Here is a 12,098-nt window from a genome sequence, read left to right on the forward strand (position 1 = left end):
TTGCTTCGAGTAAGGCTAAGCCTCATGTGGATCCCTGGATCCCTGCGCATTTTGCTTTCTAGGACCCCACCTTGGACTGCCCCGAGTGCAACCCAGAGGTAGAGGGAGTGGAACCTAGACTGTCCTTGCAATTGGTTGTGCTCTGCTTCTCCCTCCAGGATGGTTATAAATTCATGTGCTCCCAGCGTACATTTTTCTTGTCATGGAGTCTCCCAAACTTATCTTGTTCTTTAGCCAAACAACCCGGTGCTTAGGAGCCTGAAGTACTATTCTTTCCATTACAGTATTTGCAGAGCTTAGTCGCATCTTAGTCATATTGCTTGAGGGGGGAAAGGCAGGCCTTGGTTCTTCCTGTGAGCAAACAGGTGTAACCCTTGTTGGCAGGGTTTTTTTTTTATATGAGTGGAAGTTGATGCTTTAATCTTTCAGACCCAAGTTTAATGCTCCCTTGTCTCTCTGTTCACATATCTTCAGTAGCGCCTGAGTGATCTGAAGTAGGTCCAAATAAGTTAATGAACATTAATTATATTGTGATGTGATCCCTTGATCCTCAGGGTCTAGTTTATGGGAGATCTGTCTGTGTGATCTATATACCCACAGAGCCTATTGGCAGCAAGCATACTTCTAAAAACATGCAACTCAAGCCCTAATCCCACATCAGGTTTCTGTTTAGACCTCTGAAGCACTGCCACCCTCTGGCTGTTTCTAATCTAGTTAAAGTTTTAGCTCATAAAACTCCAGATTGGTCTCACTCTCCTCATATTCAACACTGTAGCAGCATTGTTTCTCCGGCAGCATCCATGCACCGGTGGGTACTGTGCTATGTTGTGCTTTAGCAACCATTTGCAACTAGATTGTCTTGCCTACACAGCAGAAATCCCACTCAAATGATTGCTATATTGCAACAAGAGTTCAATGTCCAATAACATACAAATATGGCCTCTGCCTGTAACATTAAAGGAAAGGAGCACAGGGCCTGCATAATGTATTTGTAATATATTTGTCCCTTTGAAAGACAGGGGAGTTTTCCAGCCATCAAGGGGTCGTAATTCCCTCGGGAAGGGGGAGGGGTATAATAAGGCCCTTGTTCAAAAACAAAATCATTGTGCTCTGACATTCTCTTCTTTCTGCTGTCATATTCAAGTCTCAGTAATTACAAGATGGCTTCGAATTTGCTGCGCTTGGGAAAATGATTGTGGAGAATTGTGCATGAATCTGATTATCTGGACCCTTGTTTTGTGGCTGCAGACTTTGGAACGTTACTTGGTCACCTTGGTTGCTTTTGTCTATGCTGCACAAGGGCTGAGGGAGTATGACAGCTGGCTGTCCAGGGCCTCTGGGTTGCTTTTGCTACCATTAATGCTTTTAATATCTTTTGGAATCATAAAGGATTTTTCCCGTTATTTAGAAAAGGCAAGCAGAAGGCCAAACACAACCCCTCTGGGTGTACAGTATTAGGGCAATCACGGAAAAGGCCTTACTAACTTTGCATTCACTAGCCACAATAAATAAGCTGGAGCAAGTTCTTAAAGCACAAGGGTATTAATATAAATGGAAGATACTGTTTGCATCATTCCACATCCAGACAGTTTATGGTTGGGTCTGGAAGCAGAGTGGTGGTTGTAAGCTAGGTGATGTTGTCAACCAGATATGACAGGTTCTTATCACCACATTCTAGCCAAAAAATGGGCAAAAGCAATTTGAATAGTGTTAGTCTCTGAATAGTATTCAAGGGCAGCTCCAAGTGGAGGGCACTATAGCAGCCCAATCTGAAAGTTACTATGAATGACAGGGGTTTACATTCTATGTTCCTGTAGAAGGAGCTGCTGGTGTATCAACCAAAGGCTGACAAAAGCATTTTAGACCTGGACAGCCTAGGTTGGCCTGACGTCATCAGATCTACAGAGCTAAGAAGAGTCAGCCCTGGCGCGTATTTGGATTGGAGACCTCCAAGGATTATCAGGGTCATGATATAGAGGCAGGCAATGGCCAACCACCTCTGAACATCTCTTGCCTTGAAAACCGCACAGGGTTTCCATAAGTCAGCTGTGACTTGACAGCATTTTTCACTAGCACCAGATGATAGATGAGCAACCACAAGTACCCTCATGGGGCAAACCTGATCCTTGGGGACATTTCAGCTCCATATAGAACAGGGATTTCCACATCCAGCCAGTCTTGCTACCCTCCATCACCAGCTCTTGTTTTGTATGGATTGAGCATAAGTTTGCTCATTCCTTTCTCGATCACCACAGTTTTAACATCCATATGAAACTGCCTTGGGAAGGTGGCAGGATATTTGGAGTGAGTTACCACCGGTCATGCTGAGGACAGCTTGTTGATGTGGAAACATCTACTGGCACAGCCCCTTAAACCGACATGATGTCCATAGTCCCACCCCCAGGGACTGCACCAGTAGGTGGAGAGCACGGCCGGCCTCAAAGAACAAGCAGCAGTGGCAGTTGAGCCCCGCTTGCCAGGCTGCTGCTGCCGCCGGTCCTCCGAGGCTGCCCACACCCCCAGGAAAGCTCTGGTGGCCTCAGCAGGAGCACTGAATGGGGCTCAGCTGTGAGCCTCACCAGCCACCACAGCTGCTCATCCTCAGAGGCCACCTCCGCCTTCAGGAGAGCATGGGCAGCCTCGGAAAAAAGCAACGACGGCTAGACTGAGAGACGAGCCCTGTTCACCGTACTGCCGTCTGCCCTCCAAGATTGCCTGCACCCTCAGGAGAGCATGGGCATCCTTAGAGGATGAGGGGTAGCAGCGAACGGAGCTCTGCTCTGGGCCTCGTCATCCTCCACCACTGCCTGTCCTCTGAGGCTGTCCTCGCCCTCAGCAGAGTGTGGGTAGCCTTGAAGAGCGAGGGGCGGCAGCTGGTGAGCCCCAGAGCCCAGCTCCATTTGCTGCGCTACTGCTGCCTGACCTCCGAGCCCACCCCTGTGCTCAGAAGTGCTGACAGGTGGAGGAGGCAGAGGCAGTGTGGTGGCCAGGGCCTGGCCCCCAGGCTCACCAGCTGTCACTCCGGCCATTATGTGGATTGTTGCTGGCACTTTTTTAAATTTCTTCTTTTCAGTGGAAGCAGGTGAGTTGTTGGAAAAATTTCATAGTTGGAGATACCAGTGGTGAGAATCTGAGTGATGTGAGAATTGAAGCTGGATGGTGTAGCATCCTCCGGCAAGATCGAGCGTCCTGTTTAGGGCTGTGTTTGGAGCCATATTGCTATGGAGCCCTAACTGTTGCCATGGATCTCCCACCCATTTAGGCTGTGCCAGCTGCAGCCATTCCCAGGAAAGAATAATCTGAGCACCAAGAAACATGTCCTAGTCATTTCCAACCTGAGCTACTGCACTGCAGAATGTGAGGCTGCCTTCGAAGAAGGTTTGGAGACTTAGTTCAAAACTCACCTGTTATTGGGAGCATGTAAGACAGGGGTAGTCAAATTGCGGCCCTCCAGATGTCCATGGACTACAATTCCCATGAGCCCCTGGGAACTTGATAACATTCGTTTTTTAAAAACATAGAAATCAAAGTGTATGAAAACCATATTGAGAAGTTGTCTCATCTCCTCAGAGCAGTTTGCTAGATCATTGACCTGTTAACCAAAAGATAGATTGGTTTAAGCCGACCCGGGAATGTGGGGATTAACTTTTCTCGATTGTCTCTCACTTTCTTTACAAGGCTGTGGCTCAGTGGAAGAGTGCGTGCTTTGTGTGTTTGCAAACATCCTAGGTTCTACCTAGGCATTTATCAGAGCTCATGGATAGATCTGCATAGCCATGGAGTTCTGGTTAGCTTGGTGTAGTGGTTAGGAACGCTGATTTATAATCTGGTGAGCTGGGTTTGATTCCCTGCTCCTCCACACGCAGCCAGCTGGGTGAACTTGGGCTCGCCACAGCACTGATAAAGCTGTTCTGACTGAGCAGTAATATTAGGGCTCTCTCAGCCTCACCTACATCACAGTGAGGACAGGAAAGGAAGGAGATTGTAAGATGCTTTGAGACTCTTTCGGGTAGAGAAAAGCGGCATATAAGAACCAACTCTTCTTCTTCTCTTCTTCTCTTCTTCTCTCCTTCTCCTTCTATTTCTTCTTGAGAACCACTGCCTGTAAGAGTTGACCAGCTAGATGGAAAAAAGTTGCAAGGATCTGATTTGCCGAGGAAAGGTGGATGTAAATGCCCTGGTGTCCCCCCTTCCCCTTACCACCTTAAGTTGCCAATGGAGCCCCCCTCCCTTTTCCTTCTACAGTGGGGGTGGCGGGAGAGGTGGCGAGAGAACCAACAGAGCCCTGCCACAGAAGCAGAGGTGGTGGTGATGGCTGGTGACTGGCCTGAGGCAACAGCGGCAAGAAGGAAAGGCGGAAGGGCTTTGTCCTCTCTACTCACTCCTTCCTTTGTCTCCCCACTGTGCCGTGTCACTTCAGTCACTGCTTCCGTTGCTCTCCCTTAGGATGGCGCTTCTGAAGTGTTCACATCAGCAATGTTCTGACTTAGGCAGCCTCGTATGTTCAAATGGCAATATTATTTACTTCATTTATTGATTAATTTCATTTTCCCAATGGGAACCCAAAGCAGGTTAGGCTGAGAGTATGTAGCCCAAGGTCCCCCATCAAGCTTTCATGGCAGAATGCGGATTTCAGCTTGGGTCTCCAAGATCCTATTCTAAAATTCTAACTGCTACACCACACTGGCTATCATATCTGGCATGCTGCAATCACAAAAGCATTCTTAGATCTTGCAGAAATGGATCTGGCACAAATGGAGAAAGGGGCAAGTATCCCCTATGATCTGAACAGAGATTCCATAAAAGGACAGAGGTTCCTAGCGTCTGCTGGGCCTACGCTCTCTGTTTACGTTCTTATGATTAAAAACACCAGTGATGGAAGCGGAAAGAAGTCACAGGCTGGCCTGAGTCACAGGCTGGCCAACCCACTTATCTGTTTGCCAGTCTACTTGTTCCTCTGGTTGCCTCCCACAGGAGTGAGTCGGTTTTCTTTGTCTCCTCATTGGCTCTGGTGCTGACAGGCAGAAAATGGCTCAAGGTTTGGAACAGAAACCTGCTTTCAGCTGGAAACCGAGGCAGATTGTATGTCACACCAATGGAATGTCCATTTTCTAGGCTGTGGCTTCCATGCCCTGGGCTGGAACCCTGGGAGTTTTTGTCTGTGGAGGCAGCCTTTACTTGGTCTGGCCGTCACATTGTTTCTGGTTACTTGCGTATCTTATGGCCTCGTGTGCACATTCCAGCGAGGGCCACACCTTCTTGGCTCGGATCTAACACACAGCCCACTTGCTATTGGATGCTTAAGAAAAAGAAGCGGGTGGGGTGTGCTTGAGGAAGGGGGCTGGGAGTTGGTCACTGGACAAACAGAACTGCTAGATCCTTTTCCTGGGCCTTTGAGGGGAGGCCTCTCTAGCCCCAGGACGCTATGTTGGGGACTAGGCAAGCTGTCTTTTTTCTTTTCTGGTGGAATCGTTCTGGGCTCCCAATAAGAGGTGGAAATTCTCCCGTCCACAGTAGAGATCCTGTTGCTATAGAGCAGGGGTAGTCAACCTGTGGTCCTCCAGATGTTCATGGACTACAATTCCCATGAGCCCCTGCTAGCATTTGCTGGCAGGAGCTCATTGTAGTCCATGAACATTTGGAGGACCACAGGTTGACTACCCCTGCTGTAGAGGGTAGAGAGTTAGACTTGGATCTTGGAGAACCCAGTTTGAATCCCCACTGCACCATGGACACTTGGTGGGAGACTTGCCACACCCTCCCTGCCTAATCTACCTCCCAGGGTTGTTAGGAGGATAAAATGGCTGAGAGAACTATGCTAGCCACTTTGGGGCCCCACTGGGGAGGAAGGCAGGATATAAATTAAAATGAAGCAAACAACAAATCCAGGGCTGGAATCAGTATCTGTAGACAGGTCAGGACTTTGCCATGTGAGACTTTTGGGGGCTGGATTAGGACTTGGGAGAATTGAATACCAACCCTCACTTGGCCATTGAAGCTCATCTGTGGACCCAGGGCCAAGTCTGTCTGTCTGTCTCCCTCCCTCCATCTAACCTGCCTCACAGGGAAATAAGGTATAGTGCTCTGCTGAGAGGTGTGATGGGATAACAATGTATAGATACTATTGACAGATTTATGATGAAGACGAACCTGTTAAAGCCAGGCCTTTGGACTGGACTGGAGTTCGACTTCCGTGGCTTTGAGCCAGAAGCTAAAAAGTAATGTTGTCACATTTCCCACCAACGGGCACCTGTGTCATTAATCACTGCATAATGGACAATTATTTTAGAGAAGTTGCCCCCCCCCCAGAAAAAAATACATACATTCAGTGATGGGGAAAGTCCTTGTATTTTTGCCTGGTCACAGAACTGTGGGTAGTACAGAGCTTTGATAAGAAGACACTGGAGTCATGGCCTTAATGTTTCCACATGCAGAGCAGCCTCATTCTTCCCATAGCTTCTATTGGAGGGGTTCAGTCACATGTTGCATTGGGGAGAGAGGAGGATGGAAAGCACACCTGGCCTCCATAACATCTGTGGGGCTCTATGTTGTGGTTTCTCTGAATAGGAACAGTTGGGAGAGGAAATCGATGTAGAGGTCCTGACCTTTGAGCTAATAGATGCTCTGTGCTTTGAACAGCAACGTAGCAAGCAAAAAAAAAATTAACTAGTGCAATTTTGCCATCCTTAATGTGGAATACTTACAGTGCAACAAAGCTATAACAAGCCTAGAAGCCCCCCTAGCACAAAGATAGCAACCTTTGCTAGATATTTTGGACTTGCACATGACTGATGTTTCTCTTAAACCATGACAGTGGCTGGGAATCCCAAATGTTTGAAAGGAGGAATGTTGTTCATTGGCACATCTGGGAAGGTGGGTTTTTCCTTCCAAACTAACTAGCACAAACTCAACTGGTCCCGGATAAAAAACTGAAATGCTCTAAGATCCTGTATCTTAAAGCAGAGCTGTGGTGGTTTTTGGTCCCTGCTCCAGGACATGGACTCTCTTTCTCTCTGTGCGTCTTCTATAAAATGTTTCTTTTGCTGCTGGTGAGATAACTCTGTGCTTATCAGACACGTAGCAACTCTGCCCAGTGCTGCAACTTTAACACTGAATGGAATGCAGAAGAAGATAATCTCATAAGTCAGCATCTCTCAGGGGAGAATGAGATTTCTTAGCCTGCAGTATAAAGCCGTGGGAACAGATCGTGCCTGGTGCAAGATGCAAGTTTAGTATGGAGACCAGTCCTGTTGTGCCTACTCTTTAAAAAATATCACACAACTGGAATGGGGGAAACCCAAGTAAGACGCTTGTGTGTCTTGGAAGTGAGCCTCATTAAATAAACAGGGACTTACTTATGGTTGCTCTCTTTTTCTACTCTCAGGATACCAGAACTGAAGTCATCCAGGGAAACTGACCAATTGTAGATTTAGAATTTACAAAAGAAATGTTTCTTTATACAACACTTAATGGAATTACAGAATTCACTGCTACAAGCTGTAGCGAAGGCCACTGATGCATTAACATTTCAGACTGAAAGGGCAGGAGTGAGTCTGAGGCTGCCCAAAAGTGTTGGTCACTAGAGGTGGGAGTGGGAATATAAATGTAGTTAATGGAAGTATGGCTATGATGGCTTAATGCAGCCTCTAAACTTTTTGATCATTGAGAAACCTCTGAAACACTCTTCAGGCTTTGAGAAACCCCAGAAGGGGCACAATCCTGCAGAATATGGTTGGGAAGCAGAGCTGTGTACAGGGCTGGCAGGGGCCCCGCCCCTTCCCCCTTCCCCCTCCCTCCAGGACCATCATTGGCCAATCTGTGGGGAGCATTGAATGCCAGGCTACAAGAGTCTCCCCCTTTTCTTATGTTCTGAGGATGGGTGGGGGGAGAGCATAGTGGGCAAGGAGCAGTCCTTGAGTGAGTGTGGCCTAAGAGCGGTCCTGGAGGAATACACAGCGCCACTATCAGGCTCTATTGCTTTGCATTTTCTGTTCTCCATAATGACCTTCTCCAGTCCTTTGTTGCACTTTTGTAAAATGATGCACTAGCAGTTCAGAGTGCCTCACTGTGCACAATGGGATCTGGGTTGAAAGGGCATGTGTGTCTCTGACTGCCAAAGTGTTCGTCACTGGGAGTGGGAGTAAGAATGCAAATGCACGCTGACCAGGATCCGCACATGGGAGACCACAACCAAGCTGCTATCAGAGAATGCGCAATTGACCCACCTCATCAAAATTCAGTGCACGTGGGCAGTATAGTGAAAGCTGGCAAAAAAAAAAAAAAAAACCAAACCAACCCTGCAGTGGTGTGTCCCCATTGAGATGAATTCATTCTTAGTTGGTGTTGTTTTTTAATAACTGTGTTCCCAGCTCCCCGGAAAGTCTAATGGTTTGGTTGTAGCGCATCTTGATATCGCAGCAAGAAAGCGAGGGAAGTTCAGCCACATTTGTGCAATGTGTCCGAGAAGAGCAGACTCGTCCTTGCAGTCTGCATGAGAGGGTGGAAGAAATGCCAAGCAATTAACGGCGGCGGAGAGAAGCTTGCTCTGTATGTCTCTCGATGCGGCATTTTTAAAATGATCGTGGGAATGTACCCCAGGCGACTGGCATTTGCTACACCGTTGTGAGCCGCCCGTTCGCTGAAGGTTACACAAAGTGCGTCTCTCTCTCGCTCGCCAGTGGTGGAGAGGATGGGAACAAATCTCTGAAAAATTCCCTAAGGAATGCCTCGGGGGAGCGGAAGGGGGAGCCGTCTTTTTTCTCTTTGCAAGAACAAATCCCTTGGAAATGCCAGAGCGGGTGTTGGGGGGGGGGGTTGCTGGGCCCCAGGAATCTGCCTGTGAACCTGAGCCAGGGGGCTGGCCTGGGCCAGACAGCAGCAGGTGGGAGAGAAAACCAGGCAGCGCCCCTCACGGAGCGACCACGAGCCCCCGCGGGTTGGGCGGCATCGGCTTTCGTGGGCCGGTTAGGTCGGGCGCAGAGAGCGGCCGGCCGAGCAGTCTCGCCCTCGTGCCCCAGATTTCGCAGAGATTTGCATGGATTGGGCAACGCGCTTCTCTGGCTTCGGGAAACAGGGCCAGGTTGGCCGTGCCTTTTCGCCGTGTTGCGTCGTGTAAGCCCCGCCAGGCTTCCGGGGGATGCGCAAGGCCTCGCCCGGGTTTCCCCCGTTCTCCTCTGCCGGCTCGGTCTTGCAGCCCAGCAAGCGCGGTATGAGCCCGTGGTCCGCCTGCAGGCAGCATCGCTCTCCGCGGCGCCAGGGCCCGTCGGGGCTCTTCCGGCTGGAGGGACGGAGTGTCGCCTAAGGGGGCTCCTCCTCCACGGATATCCAGCTCCGGGCTTTGGCTCTGATCGGCCGCTCTCTCGCGCGTCTATTGAGATGCTAATACCCCGGAGAGCGGCGCCGTGTGCGGAGCGGGGGCAGGGGGGTGCAGTTTGGTCCGGCTGCCCCCAGGACCCTTACCGGCCGCTCTCATGAAGATAGAGGCAGGTGGGTCGCCGCGCGGGTCGCAAGCCGCAGAACAAATTGGAGTCCGGCCGCACCGTGTTGACCCACAAAAGTTTTATTCAAGGTGTCAACTTTCGTGTGCGCACACGCAATGGAGATGCCGCTGGATCTGAGGAAGTGTGCGCGCGCACGGAAAGCTTATTCCCAGAATAAAACTCGGGTGTTCCTGGACTCAAAACTTTGTTCGGGTGCTCGCGGACAGAGTAGCGGTGGGGGCGGCTCAGCTTGGCGAGGAACCGGGGTGCGGGGGATGCTGCGCAGAGGTGCAGCGCATAGGAGGGGGGGCTCTCCCCCCTCCCGGGGTTGTAAAGCTGCACTTGCCGGGAATTCCTTGTGAAGCCAGAGCCACGCCCCTTCCCGGTCGGTCGTGGGGGGTCTAAGCGGGGGGGGGCCTGGAATGCGGCCCCTCTGGTTGGGGAGGACGGGCTGGCTGGGAAGGTCTCCTGTGTGAAGCTTTCGTGCTTCTCATCTTCCAGAGTCCTGCATGCCCCTGCCGGAACTAGGTTGTAGCTTAGGAGAGATCGCAGCACAATATTTTTGCTAGATTTTCAGATGTTGGCCGATCTCTTTGTTGTTGTTTTAGCAGGGAGGAGCACAGCACAGCCACTCCTCTGGGAGTATTTTGGTAGTCCCCAAATCTTCTCCACCCCACATGTACTTTTGTTCTTTCGCTCTTTGTGATGAAAGGTAGCTTCTCTGCACTTTTACTGTTTGCCTCGACATGAAGTGGGCCCGGGTATGGTGTTATCCTTGCATGTTTATGCCAACGTTCACATTCTGTCTGTATGTCCTGGACAGTGAGTTATGCCAGATTTCAGCATGTGATAAACATTTCTAGGCACAGGAGTGGCCTAACCAGTAGTAGTTACGTCAGTGATCCATCCGATTCAGTTTCCTGTTCCCAGCAATCACAGGTGATAACTCAATTGTTGCGAGTAACAATCAGGGCAGGAGCTAGTATTAGAATACCTCCTGACAGGCTGAGGTTCTCTGTACTCACTTTTGCTGTTTTTGTTGTTGTTGTTGTTGCATGGACTTGCTAAGAGCTTTTGGAGCTCCCATAGTCATTATTGTTTATGATGAGAGGATGTTGTGTATCTTTTGCCTTCATTGTTTTGATATCATATAGCTGAGGAGCTCCTTGAAAGGATAACTGAGCCTATATTTTTTTTCTCTGATTCAGAGCAGATTTTCCACAATGAGTTTCTTCAGTAGTATTACTTGGCTTAGTCCGGTACTGATGCTGTAATTCATAGATTCTTTCCACCATGTGTTTGATAAGCAGGGAGTTCCCACCTGGCAGGCCTCCTTGTCCCATATGATTCATGGACGGTGTCCTCTGAACTGGCCCTGACTTAGGGCATTTGGGGCCGTGCAGCAGAGGCCATCAGCTAGATCAGTCCAGTAGCCAATCCCAAGCAGAGCACAAAGGCAAGGCAGCAGGTTCTTTCCCTCCTCCTTCCCAGTGTCTCACTGCTGCTAATATACTCATCTCTGGCTGAAGATTGCAGACGAGGGTGTTTCCTGTCCTGGGAGAGGGAGACTGCTGGGAACATGGGTGGGTGGCAGAGTGCACGTGTTCCTGGCAGCTCCTCCTCATCCCTGAAGCCAACAGTCGGGAGGCTGTCTCATGCTAAAAGGATCCTTTATCTGTGAGGAAAGCGTGGCAGGCTAGCTGGTGGTCCCCTGTGGGTTGGATTTGACGTGTGGACTTCCAGTTACCCCCTACTCCCATATAAAGAGCAGCTGGCTCAAAAACCCTGGCCTAATCCCATCTGTTCTCTCTCCCTCTCTCAGAAATGACCCTGCTTTCCTCCCAGCCGGCATCACTGGAGGCTGCAGCAGCCTCCACTCCCAACCCAGAAAAAAGGATGCTGGAGAAGAGAGCAAAGGTCATTGAAGAGCTCCTGCAGACCGAGAGGGATTATATCCGAGACCTCGAGATGTGTGTGCAGAAGGTGCAGATGCCGCTGCAGGAGGCTCAGGTGGGTGCGGCGTGTGGCTCGGCAGGTTATGGGGTGGACTATTGCGAGAGTGTTGGCAAATGCTGTTCCGTTAATAGGTGGGTTATTTTCAAGTGTTCTTGTGTGTTTATGCTGGTGGTGGCGGATTACTTAGTGGCATTTTGTGTATAGGTTGGGCTGTCACTGGATGCAAATACCACAGAATGCATTGGTGTTCTCTGACACAGTTTTGTGTTTTCAGGGAGTGATCAAATTGTACCCTGTTTTTGCAAGAAGGGATGATCTGAGCACATCCGTGGTTGTGAATCTACTTGGAGATGTTCTTCTTGCCTTAATACTTCCTCGCTTCTGTACAGGTGCCACACGTAGACTGTGAGGGGCTGTTTGGAAACATTCAAGGAGTAATTGCCTTCTCAAAGCAGTTGCTAAATGCCCTGGAAGTTGCAGATGCTGTTGGTATGTGCTTCAATCTGAGCTGTTCTTTTGGGGGTGGTTGCACCCAGGAATAAATAAATCCCGAGAATGAGGCTGGTTGGGGTAGGCACAAAAAGCAACACTGTTTTTACAAGGTCCACCTCAGTCCATCCATTTGATGTCAGCACCTGACTGGAGACCCCTTTGCTTCCTGCC

General features: G+C 49.6%; 1 protein-coding gene across 4 annotated transcripts in view; it reads left to right on the forward strand.

Annotated features, from left to right (window-relative positions):
• DNMBP (dynamin binding protein) overlaps positions 1-12,098 on the forward strand; it is a 53,035-nt gene that overhangs the window by 33,129 nt on the left and 7,808 nt on the right. For 2 of the 4 annotated variants that reach the window (XM_077349387.1, XM_077349388.1), the window contains 2 exons: positions 11,302-11,489; positions 11,825-11,924. In XM_077349387.1, coding sequence (XP_077205502.1) covers positions 11,302-11,489; positions 11,825-11,924 — 288 coding nt within the window. Of the gene's footprint in view, positions 1-8,874; positions 9,080-9,142; positions 9,487-11,301; positions 11,490-11,824; positions 11,925-12,098 lie in introns of those variants that run through there. The other 2 variants (XM_077349390.1, XM_077349389.1) reach the window with 2 other exon arrangements.

This window comes from Paroedura picta, chromosome 8 (genome assembly GCF_049243985.1).
Source record: "Paroedura picta isolate Pp20150507F chromosome 8, Ppicta_v3.0, whole genome shotgun sequence".
NCBI classification, from domain to species: Eukaryota; Metazoa; Chordata; class Lepidosauria; order Squamata; family Gekkonidae; genus Paroedura; species Paroedura picta.